The sequence below is a fragment of the Chiloscyllium punctatum genome, chromosome 15, assembly GCF_047496795.1.
Source record: "Chiloscyllium punctatum isolate Juve2018m chromosome 15, sChiPun1.3, whole genome shotgun sequence".
Classification (NCBI taxonomy): domain Eukaryota; kingdom Metazoa; phylum Chordata; class Chondrichthyes; order Orectolobiformes; family Hemiscylliidae; genus Chiloscyllium; species Chiloscyllium punctatum.
In genome coordinates, this window is record NC_092753.1 from 52,931,621 (window position 1) to 52,954,945 (window position 23,325).

The window sequence follows — 23,325 nt, forward strand, 5'->3', positions numbered from 1 at the left end:
CTTGCTTCAAATCTGTTGTCAAACGATCACCACAGCCATTTTAGGTCCATGTTTCTTCCCTTTTAAAAACAATTTTAGTCCATGAAAGGTCTCAGGTATGCCAATCAAATAATGGAAGTTAAAATTTGACAGTCATTATAGTTATCGTAACACTTGGCCTTGTAGAAGGCTTATTAGCTCCATTAGCTGGACAACTGGTTTGCGATGCAAAGTGATGTCAACAGCGTGGTTCAATTCCCACATTGACTTAGGTTAGCATGAAGGACTCTCCTTCTGAACACCCCATTTGTTCCTGAGGTGTGGTGACCCTTGGGTTAAACCGCCACTAGTTGTCCATCTCCCTAATGACAGGACAGCCCTAATGGTTTGCTAAGACTATGGCAACTTCACTTTATGTGGTCTTGCATTACAAAATAATAGGAGACATACAACTTTGAGAGTTCTTCTGTAATAGGATACTTGTTTGCACAATAGATAATTTTGCAATTTGAATTGCATTACTGTCATACTTACTCTTGTTTCAAAGAACTTTTCTAAAACTTGTAGTTCTTCTTGTGTCCATGGGTCTGGTGTTTCAGGTGTTACTTTGAATTGTAAAGTTTGATATGTCTGTGGGTTCAATGCTACTCGACACTTCAGTGCTTCAGTCTTAAACATGATCACACCAGGTTCATTGGAATTTATAAGTTGCAACTAAAGAAAAATCAGAGAATATATAATTAAAAGCCAATTTTAAATATCTGATCAAGAAATCATAAGTGCATTCTCTGAAGAATGTACCCAATATTCTGATTAGAGTTGCTACAATGAAACTTAGGAACTAATTTTATGAAAATAGTAAAATTAACTGCTAAAATATCTCATGAAAACAATGCAACAATTTTTGAACAATGGATAAGATCATTTCAAATTAGTAAAATGATAGAAACTACAAAATGTAGTAATTTGAAACAGAAAGCTAAACGTTTATTTTTGATGCTCCCCCCAACAAAATGCTGAACAGCCTAGAATGTTATTACAGCGTTTGTTGTTTTTAAATGGGAACATCTATATATCCTCCTACCGGTTCCTGTTGTATGATCCTTTGCAGATGCCGTCTCATCATAACAGATCCTAAGAATCGCTCTAGTGGGGAGCACAGATAACTACCAGCCAATCCTGGGACAAGACCCGGAGTCGGTGATGGACAAAGTAGAATGTGCAAGGCATTATGAGTCAAGATGGTGGGTATTGATGCAGCCCATGAACGCTGAGGTAGTGTACGAGGAGGGGGCATGTTGGTCGGCATTATTTGGGAGCCTAAAACAACAAAGGCAAAGTGTTATATATTGCAATCTGTTTATTTTAAATTGACCTTAAACTGAAAGTTGCCAAGTAGCATTGATACTCAATGTTTAAATGGCCTCCCAAATGAGAGAATTCCGACAGCATTTCTCTCTGTGAACCAAAAGTGATCATATTCAGGAAAAAAAAAGATAGAATAAACAGTGAAAGAAAGGATCTCTTGCTTCCAACCTCATCCTGCCTGATTAATATCTTTTGCTGAAGTACATTGAATAATACTCATACACAGATGTGAGAGTTATGTTTAAATACTGTTCCATCCTCCCATGGAAAGGTATACTCTCTGAACACAGAAACAAAGCAAAAATCAGCTGACAAATATTAGAATTTCAAGATCCATCTTGTGAAAACTAAATTTGACCAAAAGAATTCACAAATGTTAATGCTGCAATGTAATTTCTCTTATTGATAGTATAAATCTTAGTGTGATGATGGAGGATTTTTTTTAAAATGTCAGAAGCTTGAATTTTGTTTTAGTTTTATTTCCTTTTATTTAAGGATTGATATTTTACTGATATCTGCCCAGTGAATTGTTAACTGACCTATACAGGAAATTTAAGTATGAGCTTTGCAAAACCATCAGGGACACCAAGAGACAATACCAGACGAACTTAGACTAAGTTAGAGTCCCAGACCAACCACACAAACACATGGTGACTGTGGCAAGGCTTACACACTATAATGGGCTACAAAGTGAGGTTGTGTAGAATCGCTGACAACAACACATCCCTCCCCGCTGAAGGGTAATGAAATGATATCAGCCTTGAGTGCACTGGTACCCACAGTCACCACTGCAGACAAATTAACCCTTTTGAGAGTGAATCCACGGAAAGTGACTGGCCTGCATGGAATCCCTGGTTATGCACTCAGATCCTGTGCAGAAGTACTCACAGAGTACTTTAACCACTTCTTACTCAGATCAGATTCCCATCTGCTTCATGACAACCACCATCATCCTGGTGCCAAAGATAAATCAGACTGTGTCTCTTAATGACAGGTGCCTGGTGGCTCTGACACCCGTCATTATGAAGTGCTTCAAGGTGGTGAATAATGGCACACATCAACTCCAGCCTCCCTTGATCCATTACAATTTGCCCACTGTCCAATAGATCTTCCCAGCCCTAAACTTATCCCTGAAACATCTGGATAACAGTCCACCTACGTTGGACTCCAATTTATTGACTTTAGCTCCACCTTAAATGTCATAATTCCAACCAAACCCATCTCCAATCTCTGAAACATAGCACTCTGACCCCCTCTGCACCTGGATCCTTGACTCCCTGACCCACAGACTGTTAACAATGAAGATAGGCAACTACACTTCCTCCACAATAATCCTCAACACCAAGGCCCCGCAAGGCTGTTTACTCAGTCTTTAATATACTCTTTACACACTCACAATTGTGTAGCCAAATTCTGCTGTAACTCCATTTACAAGCTTGCTGATGACACCACTGTAGCGTGGATCAGATGAGGCAGAATACAGGACAGAGATAGTGAGCTTAACGGCATGGTGTAAGGACAACAATCTCTCCCTCAATGTCAGCAAACTGAAGGAGCTGGTCATTGACTTCAGAAGGCAGGGTGGAAGACATGCCTCTGACTGTATCAATGGGGCTGAGGTGGAGATGGCTGAAAGCTTCAAGTTCCTTGGCATAAATATTACCAATAAATCTGTCCTGTCCCACATTCCACAGAATGTCAACACTATGGTCAAGAAAGCACACCAATACCTCTATACCTCAAAAGGCTAAGGAAACTTGGCACGTCCACAACAACACTAACCAATTTTTATAGATGCACCACAGAAAACGTCATAATGTGGTATGACATCTACACTGCCCAAGACTGCAAGAAACTACACAGAACTGTAAACGGAGCCCAATCCATCACACAAACCAGCCTTCCACCCATTAACTCAGTCTACACTTCCCACGGACTCTGAAACATAGCCAACATAATCAAAGATGCCTCCCATCCCATTTATACCCTCTTTCGCCTGGCAGAAGATATAAAAGTTTGTATGCATGTACAAATAGATTAAAGAACAGCTTCTTTCCTGCTGTTCTCAGACCTTTGAATGGCCCTCTCATACTTTAGAGTTGATCTTTCTCTGCACCTTCTCTGTAGCTGTCACACTATATTCTGAATTCTTTTCTATTACCCTAATGTACTTGCGTAAGGTACAATTTGCCTGTATAGCACAGGAAACAACACGTTTCACTGTACCTCAGTACTTGTGACGATAATAAATCAAAGAAAAAAAAAATCAAAAAACCATTTGCATTTGAAGTACATTTTGTGGAGTAAATGATCAAAGAAGTTGGAAGTATAAAAGGTTCATACAATTTTTGCAAATTATTATAGGGTACTATATTTGATAACCACAGCACAAAGTTTCATAATTGGGCAGATTCTAGTTATTTTAGTCAAGTAATTCAAGATAATTTACAGAATTATCCTTCATCCACTTTGGCTTCAAGTATTTTGTTTCCTCCAAAGACTGGAAGAAAAACCAGTATTAGGGCTCCTTGCTTTTTAATCTCTTCTCAGTCAGTTGCAGCAAACATTTTTATTTCTTTTAAAGCTTCAATTAAAACTGTTTTCTGGAATTAGCCAGGTTTTCTTGATTGAAAGAAGAAATTTTATTACCCATGAACTACGAGAAAAATTTATAAGTGACAGTGCAACATGAAACATACACAAAAATCACAGGTAATAAGCTTAAAAGGATAGCTCTGTTACAGACAGGGGAATCAAGTTTACACAAAGTCTTATATTCTTAACACAGGACCATATAGGAACAGAATTAGCAATTTCTGCCCATCAAGTCTGCTCTGCCATTTGACCATGGCTGATATATTTCTCAAATTTATTCTCCTGTCTTCTCCTTGTCACGCTTGATCCCCATACTAAATCAAGAGCTTATCTCTGTCTGAAATATTCTCAACATCTTGCTCCTTTGCAGCAAGGAGTTTCACAGATTAAATGAAGAAATTTCTCCTCATCTCAGTTTCAAAAGATTGTCCCTTTACTGAGGCTGTGCCCTCAGGCCCTACTCTCTTCTACTACTGGAAGCATCTTCTCAATGTCAACTCTAAGCAGGCCTCGCCGTATTCCATAAATTTCAAATCAGATACACTCTCATCCTTCTAAACTTCATCGTGTATAGACCCAGAGCCCTCAACTGCTCCTCATTTGACAAGTCCTTCATCTCCAGGTTCATTCCTGTAAATCTCCTCCAAAGTCAGCATATCTCCCTTAGATATTGGGCCCAAAACTGCTCACAATATTCCAAATGTAGTCTGACCAGAGCCTTTTACAGCCTCAGTAGTACATCTTTGTTTTTGCATTCTAGCCCACTTGAAATAATTGCCAACACTGCATTTGTATTCCTAATCAGCAACTGAATCTACATGTTAACCTAAAGAGAATTCTGAACCAGGACTTCCAAGTCCCTTTGTGCCTTAGATTTCCAGAGCCATTCCATTTAGAAAGCAATATACACCTGTATTCTTCTTATCCAAATGCATAACCTCTTAGTTTCCCACATAGTATTCCATCTGGCACTTTTGTCCATTCTCCAAACTTGACCAAGTCCTTCTGCAGCCGCCCTGCTTCCTCAACACTACCCGACCCTCCAACTATCTCAGTGTCATCTGCAAACTTGCCCTCAGACCATTCAAATCATTAATGTATAAGATCCCAGTGATGATTATATTAGTGTCTTTCTTAGAGCGAGTTAGACCCCATCTACCACCTCCTGAGAAAAACAGGAAATGACATCACCAACCCAAAGAAACCAAAACATGCAAATAGAAAGCAGGAATTATCAGCAGTCTTCGCTTGGAGGCCCACTGAAGATGTTACCTAGTAGGGTGACGAAACGTCTGGAAATGAATCTTACAGCTCAGCAAGCAAACCTACATCCAGAACCTCAACCTGAAGTACAAATCTTCTCAAAACTTGCTAAGTGTCTTTCTTACCTGCCTATTCTATCTCTGATTATTATTTTCCCCACAACCTGACTACTGTTTGGAGGCCTGCCCATAACTCCTATCAGGATCCTTATTTCCTTTCTGGTTCTTCAACTCTACCCACACCGAATCCAAGCCTTCCAACTCCAGCATTTCTTGCTATTGATTTAATTTCATTCCTTCCTCACAAGGCAACACAGGTCCTCTGCCCATCTACCAGTCCTCAATAGGATGTGTCTCCTTGGATATTTAGTTCCCAGCCCTTATCTTTTTGCAGCCACATCTGTGATACGCACATTGAAATTAGAGGGTACAATCTATGCTGCAGGATCATTCACCTTGTTGTATTTAAATGCAACAATATTGCGTTGACTTGTTTTGGAAACTTTAACCTCTACTGAGCACCCAACCCCCAGGAAAGTGGATCAGAAAAGTGGCAAGTTACATTTACACCAAATGCCAATGACCATCTCCAATAAGAACCTAACCACAATCCCTTGACATTCAATGGCATTACCATTACTGAAACCTCCACAATTAACTCTGGGGTTTACCACTGACCATGAACTGAACCAGACTTGCCATTTCATACTACAGCTACAAAAACAGGTCAGAGGCTAGGAATCCTGCAGTGCACAAATCACTTCCTGACAAGGCACAAGTCAGGAGTGGGAAGGAATATTTCCCACTTTCTTGGATGCATGCAGCTCCAACAACATTCAAGAAACTTGATGCCATCCAGAACAATGCTTCCCATTTGATTGGCACCACATCCACAAACATCTAGTCCCGCCACCACCAATGCCGCAGTGTGTAGTATGGCTGAGAAGATTCATGCCTGAAATTCATCAAGGCTCCTTAATCAGCTTGCAAACTCACAACCAAAAGTACTTCCATCCAAAAGTACAAGGGCAGGAGAAATAGAAGGGAAGCCCACTGCCTGCAGGTTCCCCTCCAATCCATTCACCAACTGACCTGGAAATACAAGGCATTCTTTCAACGTCTCTGGGTCAAAATTCTGGAACTCCCTCCTTGATGGCACTGTGGGGTCAACCTACAGTACACTTGCTGTAGCAGTTCAAGTTGGCAGCTCACCATCACCCTCTGAAGGGAAACTAAGGTTGGGTAATAAATACCTGCCCAGCCAGTGACGTTGACATCTCACCAATTAATTTTTTTTTCAAAAAATGTCTTTGTTTTAAATCCCACATGGGTCTTGTGTAGTTTGACTCAATCTGTGGTCAGGCAACTACTGAAGCCCTATTTAGGTCCATGTTTTTTCCCTTCTAAAAACCACATTTGTCCATGAAAAGGTCTCCTGTATAAAAATCAGATAATGAAAATGAGATAATCCATATGGCAATGTCACTAAACTAGCAATCGAGAAGCACGGAGTTGGTTCTGAAGAAGGGTCACTGGGCCTGAAATGTTAACTGATTTCTCTTCTCAGATGCTGCCAGACCAAAGATTTTCCAGAAATTTGTGTTTTTGTTTTTGACTCCGTTAGCTCTATTCAATTCCTGCACTGGTTGAGGTCAACCTTAAAATTCCTGCCTCAACTGTATTCCTGTGATCTCGATGTTGAACTCACCACAAGTCGTCTCTCTGTAATGGGAAAGGAGCCCTACAGACCTCTGGGCCTATGGTGACTTTCCTAATCCAGGCGCTCAGACTAATGGTCTGGGAATAATAACTCAAATTCTATCACACTACCTGAGTAAATTTAAAATCAATTAATAAACACTGGAATTAAAAGCTAGTTTCTTTAATAGCAATATGAAACCATAATCAATTGTTATAAAATCCCCATTGTTTGACTAATGTACTTTAGAGAAAGAAATATGCCATATGATGTCAGTTCCACAACAATAGACTCTTACTACTCTACTGAAACAGCTTAGCAAACTTCTCAATTCTAGAACAATTAGGGAAGGACAAGAAATGCTGGCTTTGTTATCAATGCTGACATCCCATGAAAGAATAAATTTAAAGAATTAAAATATTGCAGGGTGGGAGCAGGATGCATTAAATGGACAGCATTAAAATTAAGTCTGCATTTTTATCCATTTGAACAATTAGATTATCGTAAAGGAGTCCTTTTTTTATACAGATTGGCAAAAGTGGAATGCAATTTGGAAGAAGACAATAGTTGTTGAAACCCACTTGTTCCAGCTCGTGGAGAATGAGATACATCTGGGATTGGCGAGTGCAAGGATGGATTTGCTGGAGACATTCCAGGAATGCGTGCTAAAGTTGATCCAGGCAACTGTGGCGATCCAGGCCAGTTTCCAGGACGCTGACTGGGTGACATCATTGCATAAGGTGAGCTTGGGTCAATTGTGCCTGAACAAAAAGGAAAAGAAAATCAGTATTGAATATTATAACTCTCATTCTTATACCCTCACAAAGCCAGATTTGTGCCCTTTGCAAACAGATCAGGAAAAAGAATTGACACAATCGTGGAGACGTTTATGTCTAATGATAGTTCAACTTCCTCAAAAACAGTACTTAAAAGAAACATCAACCATCACAAACGTAAGGTCAGTCATGTGAAAAGCTATTTTGGACTAAAATCACTAATAAACCACATTCATATGCAGAGTACTTTTGAATTGAACCTTATTCCAATACTCAGTACTGTATTTTGAAATATTAAATCTTCCAAACTTTCCCTGAACTGAAAAAGCTCAACGTTTAAATTTTATTTCAACCTTATTCATTTTATTCCTTTCCTAAATAATTTCTAATTTGTCATCACATACTGCAGAAAGATTATAGTTAAGTTATAAACCAAAATGGAGGATGGGAAAAAAAATGTGGCTGTAAGAGCTGCTCCCTTTTAGAGGGATTTTAGGTGTTGGAGCTGATTTCCTTGAATTCCAGGAGTAGTAATTACTGTTTTGTAAGCTATTGCATTGTTGGTTTGGAACTTTAGGGGAAAAAGATCAAAACAATGGCACTTTTTAAAAGGAGGAAGAGAGACAAAGGCAGAGACCACATGGTCAATGAGAGGGTGAAGGAAATGGAGAGAGAGGAGAGAAAGAGAAAGAAATCTACACAGCTATCTAACACAGCAGTGAATCTGCGCAACTACTGCCTTTGCTTTGAGTTCAAGTATCTCTGGACATTGGAGTGCGTCTGAGAAAAATTAAACAGCAAAATTCACAGCTGACCTTGGAGGAACCTGTGTAGGAGAGCTCACAGCACAGTTTTAAGTATTGCCTTGCTGTTCTTTTTCTTTGTAAATCTACAGTAGTGAGCAGAGTGGGTTCTTTTTTGAAAATATGTTTTCTTGAGTGCTGTCTCCTCATAACATTTTTAAAATATAAAACATAGGTACTAAGTTAGCCTGGAGCAGAGTTTTTTTTAAAAAAGAGTGGTAAGACTGCTATTTTCTAGGCCTGTAGATTTTTAAGGTGCAAAGATGGCCTTTCGTAGAGTGATGTGGTCTTCCTTTCGGATGTGGGAGATTAGGAAGTTTCCACATTACTGATGATTATGTCTGCAGGAAGCACATTTGGTTGCGAATCCTATCAGGTCACATGGATCAGTTGGACTGGCAGTTGGGGCAATGAGGAATTTACAAGAGTAATGTGATGGATGGCAGTCATAGGAAGGGAGAAAAACCATACATACACAGTCAGGTAGATGAGTTACCTTCAGGAAATGTAGAAGAGGGAGGCAGGTAGTGCAGGAGTTTATCCCCATCTGAAACAAGTATGTAGGGAGTGATAAGACTCTCAGGAGAATTTTAACATGAAAAGTCAAGTTTCTGGTACCGAGACTAGCTCTAATGTAACAAGGGACACTTTAGGTTCCAAGTGATCGATTGAGATAGGGGACTGTCTAGTCAGCGGCACAGACAGATGTTTCTGCAGCCGACAGTGAGAAATCAGAATAGTGTGTTGCCTCCCAGGTGCCAGGATCAAGGATATCAGAGTGCAGAATACTCTCAAAAAAAGGGGAGAGGTACCAGCAGGAGGTTGTTGTACATATTGCAACTAATGACACAGGAAGGAAAAAGGATGAGATCCTGAAGGGAGAATATAGGAGGTTAAGCAGGAATTAAAAAGGAGGTCCTCAAGGCTAGTAATATCTGGATTACTCACAGTGCTACCAACTAGTGAGGTTAGGAATAAGAGGATAGAGCAGATGAATGCGTGGCTGAAGAGCTGGTGTAGGAGAGAAGGGTTCACATTTTCGGATCATTGAAAACTCTTCTGGGGTAGAAGTAACTTGTATAATGAGGATGTATTGCACCCAAATTGGAAGAGGTCTAATATACTGGTGGGAAGATGCTACTTGGGTGGATTTAAACTAGGAAGGTTGCAGGGGAACCCAGGGAGATAAGTAAGGAAAGAGATCAGTCTGAGACTAGTACAGTTGGGAAAAGGAGGAAGTCAATGAGTCAGAGCAGGCAGGAACACTGCAGAGAATGAGGTAGGACTGATAAATTAAACTGCATTCATTTCAATGCAAGAGGCCTAACAGGGAAGGGAGATGAACTCAACATGGTTAAGAACATGGGTCTGAGATATAACAATTACAGAGATGTGGCTCAGGACTGGCAGCTTAATGTTCCAAGATACAAATGCTATAGGAAGGATAAAAAGTGGGGCTAGAGAGAAGGGGGAATGGCGTTTTTCATAAGGGATGACATTATGGCTGTACTTGAGGATCCAGGGAAGTTACTTGAGTGGAAATGAGAAGAAAGAATTGATTATCTGATTGGACTTGTATTAAAGACCAATAGTCAGTGGGAAATTGGGAAACAAATCTGTAAGAATAATAGGGTGGTTATGGTAGGGGGATTTTAACTTTCCAAACATAGACTGGGACTGCCACCGTGTTAGGGGCTTGGATGGAGAGGAATTTGTTAAATGTGTACAAGAAAATTTTTTGTTTCAATCTGTGGATGTACCTACTAAAGAAGGTGCAAAACTTGATGCACTCTTAGGAAATAAGTCAGGGCAAGTGACTGAGGAGACAATTTGGGGAGCCAGCGACCATAATTCTATCAGATTTAAAATAGAGATGGAAAAGGGTAGACTTGATCTAAAAGTTAAAGTTCTAAATTGGAAGGAGGCTAATTTGACAGTATTAGGCAATAATGTTCAGAAGTTAATTGGGCACGGATGTTTGCAGGTAAAGGGATGGCTGGAAAATGAGAAACCTTCAAACAGGAGATGACAAGAGTCCAGGGACAGTATATTCCTGTTAGGGTGAAAGTCAAGTCTGATAGATGTAGGGAATGCTGGATGACTAGAGAAATTGAGGGTTTGGTTAAGAAAAAGGAAACATATGTCAGGTATAGACAGGATAGATTGAGTGAATCCTTAGAAGAATATAAAGGCAGTAGAAGTATACTTAACAGGAAAAATCAGGAGGGCAAAATGGAGACATGAGATAGCAATGGTAAATAGGGTTAAGGAGAATCCAAAAGGGATTCTAAAAATACATTAAGGACAATACAGTAACTAGGGAGAGAATAGGGCTTCTCAAAGATCAGCAAGGCAGCCTGTGTGTGGAGCCACAGGAGGTGGGGGAGATATTAAACGAGTATTTTGCATCAGTATTTATTGTGGAGAAGGCCATGGAAGATATAGAATGTAGGGAAATAGATAGTGACATCTTAAAAAACATTCATATTACAGAGGCGGAAGTTCTGGATGTCTTAAGATGCATAAAGGTGAATAAATCCCTGGGACCTGACCAGATGTACTCTAGAATTCTGTGGGAAGTGATTGCCGGGCCCCTTGCTGAGATATTTGTATCATCAATAGTCACAAGTGATGTGCCAGAACACTGGAGGTTGGCTAATGTGGTGCCACTATTTAAGAAAGGTGGTAAGGAAAAGCCAGGGAACTATAGACCAGTGAACCTGACATCAGTGGTCATCAAGTTGTTGGATGGAATCCCAAGGGACAGGATTTACATGTATTTAGAAAGGCAAGGACTGATTAGGGCTAGTCAACATTGCTTTGTGCATGGGAAATCACATCTCATTGATTTGATAGAGTTTTTTAAAGTAGTAACGAAGAGGATTGATGAGGACAAATTGGTAGACGTGATCTATGTGAACTCTAGTAAGGCGTTCGACAAGGTTTCCCATGGTAGACTGGTTAGCAAGGTTAGATCACATGGAATACAAGGAGAACTGGCTCAATGGTAGGTGGTATAGGGTTGCTTTTCAGACTGGAGGCCTGTGACCAGTGGTGTGTCACAAGGATCAGTGCTTTGCCTATTGCTATTAGTCATTTATATAAATGATTTGGATATGAACATTGGAGATATAGTTAGTAAGTTTGCCAATGACACCAAAATTGGAGGTGTAGTAGACAGTGAAGAAGGTTACCTCAGAGTACAATGGAATCTTGATCAGATGGACCAATGTGCTGAGGAGCGTCAGATGGAGTTTAATTTAAATAAATGTGAGGTCCTTCATTTTGGAGGGGCAAATCAGGATAGGACTTAGACACTTAAATGGTAAGATCCTGGGGAGTGTTGCTGAACAAAGACCTTGGAGTGCAGGTTCAAAGTTCCTTGAAAGTGGATTTGCAGGAAGATATGATAGTGAACGTGGCGTTTGGTATGCTTTCCTTTATTGGTCAGAGCTTTGAGAATAGGAGTTGGGAGGTCATGTAATGGCTGTACAAGATTGGTTAGGCCACCTTAGGAATATTGTGTGCAATTCTGGTCTCCCTCCTATCGGAAAGGTGCTATGAAACTTGAAAGGGATCAGAAAAGATTTACACAGATGCTGCTAGGGTTGGAGGGCTTGAACTTTAGGGAGAGGTTGAGTAGGCTGGGGCTGTTTTACCTGGAGTGTTGGAGGCGAAGGCGTGGCCTTATGCTTTGTAAAATCATTAGGGGCATGGATAGGGTAAATAGACAAGGTCTTTTTTCTGGAGTGAGCAAAACCAGAGGACATAGGTTTAGGGTGAGAGGAGAAAGATTTAAAAGGGACCTAAAGGGCAACATTTTCGTGCAGAGGGTGGTGCATGTATGGAATGAGCTGCCAGAGGAAGTGGAGGAGACTGTTACAATTGCAGCATTTAAAAGGGAGCCAGATGGGTATACGAATGGAAGGGTTTACAGGGATATGGGCCAAGTGCTGGCAAATGGGACTAGATTAATTTAGGGTCTTTGGTTGGCATGGACGAGTTGGACCCAAGGGTCTGTTTCTGTGCTGTACATCTCTATGACTCTATGTGTTAGATTTTATTATTTGACTCTTAAATACTCCAGACTAATCCCAAGATAATATACACAGAGTATGCTCAGACTACATGATTGTTTTCGTGCTGAAAACATCATCATCCTAGTCAAAAGAACAAGCCCAAGTCCAGGAACTAAGGCGAAAGTGAGTTACAAAACAAACAATTCAATGGAAAAATCTGTGATACAATTGTGAAAATTTTAAATTTTATATCAATTTGTAAACTTATTCTGGATAAATGGACTGAAGAAAGGAACGAGCAAAGATTTTGAAAACATGTTTAGATTTGATTGGTACATCCATAACCACAACAACAAATTCCAGTGTGCCAAATTGATTAAGTAGAACAGTTGATAAAAGTCTTAACAGGCAGGAAATGCAGCCATAGATGGAAGTTTTAGTCAGCTGTAACTTCTTTAGAGTTCAGTTTTGAAGAAGTTATTTCAGACCTGAAACATTAACTATGTTTCTCTCTCCACTGATGCTGGCAGACCTTCTGAGTTTCTCCAGCATCTTTTGTTTTTATTTCAGATCTCCAACATCTGCAGTATTTTGTTTTTACTTAAGAACTCACCATGTGGACTTGCAAAGTTTGGTGTCTGTCCCATTGAAATTCCAAGGGAAGATGGAGATGGAGAGGGTACAAATGACGCTGGTGAAGGAGCTCGTATTGCACCGCTTGGGGAATTTGCAGGATGTAGACTCCCTGTATAAAGTTCAAGTAAATGCATTTTATGCACTGTTGACGATTTATCATTTTATGGTTAGGTGACAAAAGTAATAATTTTGCATGCAATAAGTATCAAGATTACACCATCTCCAGTTATTTCATGAATACCAAAATTTCAATAGTTGCAAGTTGTTGCATTTTCTCTTCAACCTTCAAAAAAAAGGCCCAAACAAAATAGAAAGCAACACAACCAAAAGGACAGCAATGGTGATGATACAGCAGCTTTAACAGGTGTATTTTGTCACTTTTTTTAAAAATGATGAAAAGTTGAGACAGAGGTGTCAATAAAAAGCTAATCAGGCCTTGGGTTTTCTTTTGAAAATGCTGGAACAACAGAAGCAGCCTGAATCTGTGGGATCAGGCTCCCAAAGAATCAGGATGTTTAGCTTTAATTTTCTGCAGTAGCTGGGGGTCTTGAAGCTGAAGGTGGAAACTTTTATTCCTCTCTCCATCACAGCCAAAAGCTGCAGCTCTCTTCCTGTTACTAGAATTGCATGTGGGACAATATATTTTACTGGATTTGCCTTTGCCAAGGATGAGTTCAGGGGATGTTGCTATATTGGAACAGTTCATTAGTAATTAATAGATATATTATTTTGTTAAGCATTTTGATAAGCCAATTATTATTTAAATCTATTTTTACACTACTGTTAAAATACAAAGTGTCTTTTTGCTTAAGGCGAGTAGTTTGACCAATCAAATTGCATCTGGAAAACAACACCTTATATTTACCTTTAAAAAAAATAAGGGTCTAGACTATCATCTTAATATATTTTGAGGGGGTAAGGTGGTAATAAACTGGGGGCTTTTGTCAGGATCAAAATCTCTAATTCTTGGTTGGGTTTAGGATTATTGGACTCAAAAGTGGTGAGTGTTGATGCTCTCTGTGAATGTTGAATTCAGTTCATTTAAGGGAGTGACTCATTTCTACACAAGGCACAAAGAGTTTCGGGGGGGGGTGGGGGGGGTGGGGGGGGTGGGGGGGGTGGGGGGGGGTGGGGGGGGTGGGGGGGGGTGGGGGGGGGTGGGGGGGGGGATGGGGGGGGGTGGGGGGGGATGGGGGGGGATGGGGGGATGGTGGAAGAAGTCATTTCAGGAGTTTTATATAAAATAACCAAGGCAAAGCCTTTGGAATTGGCAGACAATCTGCAGTTGGGTTGCCTTTGTCTGTGTGGGAAGAGGGTTTGGTCTGGTCCATACAGTTGTCATTTTTTTTACTCTTAAAAGGAAACTCTGCATTTTTTCCTCACAAATATCAATGGAATTAATATTTGAGGAAGGAAATCAATAGTTTTCCCCAAATCAAACTGCAAAACTGGAGAACAGAGTCAAGACCATTAAGTGTATTTAATTTACTTACTGTTTCAAAGGTCACACTCTTGATTTCAGTAGGAAAATTACCACTGATATTTGAGCTGTAGCTGTACATATTTCACATGACAATTTCATAGTTGTCACTGTCAATATACCAGGTTAATGATCTTTCCTGCATATGTTACGTATAAAGTTCCAGCAGGTGGCTTGAAGCAATTACTGTTCAAGTGCACCTGTCTCTCGCTGCTCAGTGAGACAGTCGGATACTGAGACCTAAACCTGATCAGTCTAGAAGAATTGGTTCAGAATTTGCACAATAACAATGTAGAAACCGTTCATTACAGAGAGAGGAATCTTGATTACTCGAAGGACACGGGCAGGGAGTATTTTGTTTGGTTAATCAAATTCCAGATAATGGAATGCTGGATAACATAGTTTAGCCAAGCATCAGGACCTTGCAATCTCGCCGGATAATCTGATATTCAGATAATCGAATGCAGGATAATGGAGGTTCCTGGAGAGTACATTTAATTCTTTCCATATTCAGTTAAATATGGAAATCTTATCAAGTAACTTGACTAAAAACCTGGAAAAGTAAGGTCCCCTTCCAACCAACTCCCACAGCAAAACAGTCCCAGCCCCATCCAACCCCAGGACATTCCCATCCCGCAATCGGCCAACTGATGATAAGACAACCAGGATCTAAAAGAGGAGACTAAAGGTCACTTGATTGTACAGTGACGTTGCGCTCCGATGCCATTTAGAGACTTGGCAAGCTTTGCATACACCTCAAAATACTGGAAACTACCATCGGTTATGACTTTGCAAAGTCCACCAAATTCAGTGTAAAGAAAGCCAGCTAACAGCAAAATTCTCTCAAAGCCAATTTGTTCAACATTGTTAAGTATTCAAAACTAACTCTACTCAGTAGAACAATTCCTGAAGCACCTCAGAGCAAAGTTGCAGTAGGCGAATCCCATAATCATACTTTAGGGATGTCCTCAAAGGTTCCCTGAAGAGATGTGATCCCTGTGATTTGTGAAACCCAACAGACCTTTAGCTTATGACAAACCAAAATGGAGAAATCGCATTCAGAAAGACACCAAATACAAAGAAGTTTCCTCAGAAACATGCAGGGGTGAAGTCAAGGTGTTTGGGGAAGTGCACAAAATTCCAACAACCCATTTGGACAACGTATTCCACACATCGGAGAGCACTTAGCCATTTCAGAACCCATCAAGTTTCAATGGAAGCAGGACATTCTCCATCTTGAGGGAGTCCCAAACAGGAAAAGGTGATCTGGACCCCACCTCACCAAATTCTGTTAAGTCTTCTATTTATTCAAGGGAGTGCATAGAACTAGCTAGGCCAGCAATTATTGCCCACACCCAGATTTTACTGAGAAATGTGAAGTAAAGTGTGTAATTTATATATTTCGATTTTAGAATTTGGATATTAAACCAGTGGCTTATGGTTTATATATACCAAGGAATTTAATGATTAATTTGTCAGTTTCTACACACATGGTCTTTTTGAAAGCGGTTATAGGGTGGAGGGGTATTCCTCTCATACGCACATTTTTCCCTCTATTTTGTTTTCTGTACATTAAGTTAAACATTCTAATACACACTTCCTGGTTGCAATTCTGTGTGCCTCAGCATGGACTCTTCAATCTGGGTAGCTGAAGGGACACACTGCTGCTTGCTTCATTCACAGGGTTCCAGGTCCTACATTCATCACTTACCAGGTGATTGTGTAGGCATCATTTGTGGTGATGGTGTCACTGTACTATGATAGGATGTAGGCGGCGATGTCAGGGGATAGGTTACTGTCGCACCAGATTTGGTAAAAGGCTGAAAGAAACAAGAGGGCATATTGTTTTAAGAATAATAGGTTACCGTTTTAGTCTAAAACAGCACCTGAAAACCAACAAGAAATCATGCATGGAAGATTTTCTGCAACTCCGACTGCCCAACAATACTCTTCACTGTAGTTGATGCATAGAACAATAAAGGGCAAACAACTTGCAAAGCTCTGATCAGGTCAATGAAACATAACTTTCCTTCCCCTCATCTTCTCAATTTTACTAGCGAGTCTTAACACGCTTACCACTTGTATCTATTCTAGAAACAAACTGCAATATTGACAGCCAGAATAGGTATTCATTTCATATCCATTTGGCTTTCTCACATTTGTGAGGATGAAAGCATTTATATAGTGCTTTGTATACAGTTAAGACAGAGTATTTCATTGTAAATAAACTATTTTTGAGCTGCAGTCAACATTGCCCTGTAGGTAATCCACCAGTTAATTTTGTTTTCATGGTCGAGGCATAAATGCTTACCATTCCATCCACCGTATCTGTGGCTACTTTAATATCCTAAGGCACTTGCTGATCTTCAGCCCCATTAGTTTTCTTAACACTTTTTCCTTTAGTGATAGTTATTGTATTCATTCTTTTGCCCTTGAACATTTAGACATTTTTGGCATGTTATTAGTGTTTACTGTGATGCGTATTTATTCAACTCCTCTCTAAGGGGCTTATGTTCACTTGGCTTCTCACTTCTTATGTACTTAAAGAAACTCTTGTTGCCTATTACAATATTACTTACAGGTTTACCCTGAAAGTTTATTTTTCTCCCTCTTTGTTCGCTTTATTTTGACATCTTTTGTTAGTTGTTAAAACTTTTCCCAATCCTCTGGGTTACTACTAATCTTTGCCAGATTGTATGTTTCTTTCTATCATTTTCATGCTACCTTAATTACCCTTATTAACCATGGCTGGCTTATTCCTCCTGACCTAGAATCATTCTCTCTCTCTGGAATATGTCGTTACTGTGAGCCATGAACAATTTACTTAAGTGTCTGCACTGTTCCTCAACTTCTATGTTGCTAAAGCTCTTCCCTAGCCTCTCCATCCAGCTGTGCCTTATTCCTTTATAATTACTATTATTTAATATTAGCATAGTTGTTTCCCATGCAAATATATTCCTCTCAAACTGAACGCTAAATTCTACCACATTATGGTCACAGTTTTGTGAGGATCACGACTCTGACATTTCTTAAACTTGCCTCATTACACAGCACCAGATCCAGAATATTCTGAACCCTGGTTGGATCCACTACCTATTAGAGTCATAGAGCTGTATAGCAGGGAAACAGACCCTTCGATCCAACTCATCTATGCCGACCAGATATCCTAAATTAATCCTGTCCCATTTTCCAGCATTTGACCCATATCCCTCTGAACCCTTATTAATATACTATTACCAGATGCCTTTTAAAACTTGTAATTGTATCTGCCTCTATCACTCCCTCTAACAGCTCATTCCAAACACGCACCACCGTCTGCATGGAAGAAGTTACCCCTTAGGTTCCTTTTCCCTAAACCATTGTTAGAAAACCCATACATCAGACTTTATTAATTTACTGCATTAATCAAATTAATTTATTAAACAAATCAGCCATTTGCAGATTGGTGATGACATGGTGGGCGGATCTTGGTCAAGGATGAGGCAGAGTACAGGAAGGAGATAGGTGGTACGACGTAGAGACAATAATCTATCCCTCAATGTCGGCAAGGCAGGGGAGCCGTTCATCGACTTCAGGAAATGCCCTTGTTAGATCGATGTGTTGAGGTGAAGGTGGTTGAGAGCTTTAAGTTTCTAGAAGTGAATATTGCCAGCAATCTGTCCTGGTTCATCCATGTCAATGTTTCAGTCAAAAGGACACAAGTGTCTCTACTTCCTTGGAAAGCTAAGGAGCCTCAGCATGTCCACGATGACTCTTACCAATTTGTGTAGATGCACCAAGGGAGGCATTCCATTCGGATGCTCTGCCGAACTGCAGAAAAACTATAAAGAGTAGTGAACGTAATCCCTCATTACGCAGGCTAACCTTCCTTCCATCGACTCCGTCTGGACTTCCTGTTGCCTTGGAAAAGCAGCCAATATAATCCAGTTATGCTGTCTTCCATCGGATAGAGGATGCAGGAGTTTGAAGATGCGTACCAGCGGATTCAGGAACAGCTTCTTCCCAGCTGTTATCAGACTTATGAACAAACTTCTCATATTAAAGTTGGTCTTTTTCTGCACCTCTAACACTGCATTCTGTTCTGTTATCCTGATGTACATATAAGATGTGATTTGCATGGATAGCATGCAAAATAAAACTCTTCACTGTATCTCGGGACGTGCGCGCAAATAGTAAATCAAATCTGCATAAAATTGACTGTTAGTGGGACTAATCTGGTTTGGGAACATGGCCAGTGAGGATTAGTGGGACTAAAAGGTCTATTTCCATTCTGTATGACTATGACTTAAAATCTTTCCCCTCTGCCCCTGTGCCCTCTAGTTTTGCACTCTGCTACTCTGAGGTAAAGACCTTGGCTATTCACCTTATCTATGCCCTGCATGATTTTATAAACTTCTAGAAGGTCACCCCACAGCCTCCAATGCTTCAGGGAAATGCCCCAGCCTATTCAGACTCTCTCTATAGCTCAACATCCTTGCAAATCTTTTGTGAACCCTTTCAAATTTCACAACATTTTTCCTATAGTGAGGAGACTGGAAGTGAATGCAGTATTCCAAAAGTGAACTGATCAGTGTCCTGTACAGCCACATGACCACCCAACTCCTTTACTCAATGCACTGACCAATGAAGGCAAAAATATCAAATGTTTTCATTATCCTGTCTACCTGGAACTCCTCAAGGCACTCCAACTCTTGCCAGGACCTTACCATTAAGGTATATAAGTCCTGCCCTGTTTTGCCTTTCCAAAATACAGCACCTCATATTTATCTAAATTAAACTCCATCTGTCACTCCTCAGCCCATTGGCCCATCTAAACGTAAGCCCCATTGTATTCTGTGGTAACCTTCTCTGCGGTCGACTACACCACTAATTTTGGTGTCATCTGAAAACTTACAAACGTACCTCCTATATTCACATCCAAATGATTTGTATAAATTACAAAATGCAGTAGACCCAGCACCGATGCTTGTGAGACACCGCTGGTCACAGACCTACAGTCTGAAAAGCAACCATCTATCATCCAACCTCTGTCTTCTACCTTCAAGCCAATTCTGTATCCAAATGGTTAGTCTCCCTATATTCCATATGACCTAACCTTGCTAAAACATCTACCTTGCGGAATCTTGTCAAATGGCTTCCTCTGCCAATGAATTCCTCATGGCTTCCTCTGCCAATCCAACTGTCGCAATCTACAATGTTAAAGTCACCCATGACTGATGTATTGCCTTTATTGCATGCCCTCATTAACTCCTAATTCAATCCGTCTCACAATATAGCTACTGTTATGGGGTCTTCAGGCTATTCCTGTCAGTGTATTACTTCACTTTTTAATTTCTTACCTCCACCCATATGGATTCTACCCATATGGATTTTCTAAATCAAGACTTCTAATTCATACTCAATCCATCCTGTACCAATAATGCTACCCACCACACTATCCTTCCTGCCTGTTGTTTTGAAAGTCATACTTCTGCATATTTATTTCTCAGCTTTGATCACCCTGGAACTAGTCTCTGTAATGGCTATACGATCATAAGCTTTTACCTCTATTTGTACTGTTAATTCACATATTTTGTTCTGAATATTATGCACATTCAATTAAAGAGCTAATAATATCATTTTTTTGTCATTTCTGCCCTGACACTATTTACTGCTGTTTCTCTAGATTTGTACACTCTCATTTCTGACACACCTGGTTTACCTTAAAGTGTGACTTAACTTCAACAAGCTTATCCAGAAGATTATATATAACACGTCTCGAAGTGCATTGATCAGAAGCAGCACCAGAGGAATCCTGGGACCAAATAACTTAACCTCAGAAAAAGCTTGAAGAGGTATCACAAAATTTTCTCAAAAGCACACTTGATTGAATACTGAGACTAGAAGATTACAAATTGGAGTTTCTGAGCGTGCTTAAGTAGTTCATCTCTATGGGAGAGCACTTAAGGTTCTGTAATAGATTAGAGCATATAAGATATATTTCCAACCACTCAGGCCAAGTACAGGAATGTTCTTCAGAATTGATCAAACTTTATTCCAGATTAAAAACAAATAATCAGAAGCTTGAAGGGTGACAAACATTGAATGTGTTTTGAAGATGTGGGTGTACTGTACCTTTAAGAAAGTTAAAAGATGGTAGAACTACCTGACAGCATAAAGTGTTGTGAAAAAAAAAGTAACATTTGGTCGAACAACTTGATTAGCTGTTGCCTGGAGGCAAAAAAAAAATTGAAGTTGGCCAGTTTAAATTATACCCCAAAATACCAACCACCAATCAAGTTTGAATTGAGTATATTGACAATCTTAAAAGCCAATGACATACCCCCAAAGCATTAGATTGTAAGACCAGGGAAAATTGAACAGTTGGGAGGAGAACTGCCAAGCCACCAGCATGGAAAGACTGCCTGAAAAATAGCTCCCTTTATCGATCAATAACCTGTGAAGCAGAATCCCCAAGAAGATAGGAATACAGAGAAGAACCAAAAGCTTCCTGGGTTTGAGATAAGAGGCTTTGTTTAGTAAATCCTAATCGGGGGGTTCTTATCAGACTAGTATTATAGAAGGGAAGATAAAAGATAAGTTAGAGGAAGGAGTTGTAAATAGTTTTAGTTAATTATTCTTTGTTATACTTTGAGGAATAAAGTTGTGATGTTTACTTTATATAGTTTTTGGCCTCTTGAATTTTCACAGATTACTCCATGGGATAAATCTTGCCTGTGTTGCTGCTTTAAATTAAGCAGGGGGGTTTACCCCGTGTCATAACAAGATGTAAGTAGCAATTGTTAACCGTATATGTTACAATGTGCAGTTTATAATTTCTGGGTTAGGTTTTAACATATCTGGGGGCATTATCCCAAGGTTCCCTCATTTATATATCACCAGCCAGTATAGGAATACGAGAAAAGAAGCCAAAATTTGAGTTTTAGTTTGTAACTCCAAACTAAATTTACAGATAAAAAGACCCGTGAATGAGGAACATCAACCTCAAGAGCCATTTAACATTTCTCACACCTGTCATGATATTGCTTTAATATCATGCAAAGCAAGAAAGGTAATCAACCAATTGTTTCTGGAATTTTGTTTCCCCTTGACTATGTGAAGCATACAAAAATCTGTACAGACTTTAAAACAGGAATTCAACTTTGAAAACTAGTTTTGTTCAGTTGATTCCTCTCACTGCTTATTAGTTGGATGCAGAACATCAACAGCAGATTCAAACAACTATGTCACAATCAAAAGATCTGTCCTTACTGCAGTCATTTGCAACCAATGTAGTTAATACTGATGATCACCACTTTCTTGGAAAAGGTGCATCTATTTTTACCTCTTGTATCGAAATCTACTTCTACAAGGTATTTAAAACCTTTAAATCTCAATATTCCCTGACATATGGATAATTCCATGATTCAAAAGACAGATACCTGTTGCGGCTGTGACTGAAGCTGAGACATTAATGATTCTATCATGTCTCCACCAATAGGAGATGGTGGGTTATCATCTTCATTGACTGATCGTCTACGTGCGTCCTGGGTGCTGTCTACAAACATGTTCAAAAATGTCTGGAAAGTAATAATATAATGAATCAATTGCTTTGATTGTATACCCTAATACACAGATCATGTTGACTTCTAATAAATATATTCAAATAAATGCACATGTTAAAAGCCTGGACTAGATAATGGGAAACTAATGGGAGATTTTTCATTTATCACTGCTGATAACAAATGATGCCAAGGCTAGAATAGATATTTTTGATAAATTTGTGGCTAAATCAAATCAGAATTCGGTGATAAAACATTGTTGACTATACAAAATGTAGTAGTTTTGCCACTACCCTGCCCCACCACAATGATAACAAACATTTGTGCTTAATCCCAACTTAATTTAGGAACTTACTTTCCATAACAAGCATGTAATAAAAACAAACTCAAAACCTTTTAATGCAAGATCGAACGTAGTAATCTCAAATTTAGCTATAAATTCTCAGGTTATTTTCATCTTGAATTCCTTAGGACATAGTCACAAATCCAACCCAAGTTTTGGATGTTACTAACTTTGTGAAGAATAAAAGAGCTTGTGGCATTATAAACTAACTTTTATAGGTCAGTGAAATTGGATTTTCTTTTCCAATCCCATCCCTCCCTGATAAAGATTGCTTGCAGAAGACATGCTTCAAGGTTTCTGTCAAAACCATTCTGTACTGCTGATCAAGAGGAACAATGTTGCCCAATATCACACATCCATAACAACTGGATGTTTCAGAAAGAAGGTACATCTGGAGTGAATGACTTTTATTTCCAAATAATTCCTCATTTATTCAAAGTCTATTTCTTTGAAAAACAAAGCATTAAATTTGTTTTTTTCATCAGGTGACACTCACGATCATGTTTTCTTCCTGCACGTGACTAATGCAGAATAGATATGCAACTTATAAAAACGTATGCACCCACAGTTTTGATATGGTAGTAAAGCTGACAAAATTCCAGAGCCCTGGAAAATTGTATTGTGCACTGGTTACTCCAGACTCCTGGTAAGCTGTCGGTCCTTTGGGTTTAGGGTCAATTAAAAAGATAATTAAGATTTCCAAGTACACCATTTTTTAAATAAACAATGGACAAGCAAATAAGAGTTTTTTTAAAATTGCCCTTGAATTACTTGCCACTTTCTATCAAATGATTTTTAGCCCCAATTCTATCTGTGACATTCTA

The 23,325-nt window shown here is 39.5% G+C and overlaps 1 protein-coding gene across 1 annotated transcript in view; it reads right to left on the reverse strand.

Annotated features, from left to right (window-relative positions):
• med14 (mediator complex subunit 14) overlaps positions 1–23,325 on the reverse strand; it is a 101,794-nt gene that overhangs the window by 11,013 nt on the left and 67,456 nt on the right. Inside the window, exons 22-27 of the mRNA XM_072585143.1 lie at positions 22,039–22,176; positions 16,329–16,437; positions 13,115–13,246; positions 7,485–7,664; positions 1,064–1,299; positions 514–693 (exon numbers count right to left, since the gene is read on the reverse strand). Coding sequence (XP_072441244.1) covers positions 514–693; positions 1,064–1,299; positions 7,485–7,664; positions 13,115–13,246; positions 16,329–16,437; positions 22,039–22,176 — 975 coding nt within the window. The remainder of the gene's footprint in view (positions 1–513; positions 694–1,063; positions 1,300–7,484; positions 7,665–13,114; positions 13,247–16,328; positions 16,438–22,038; positions 22,177–23,325) is intronic.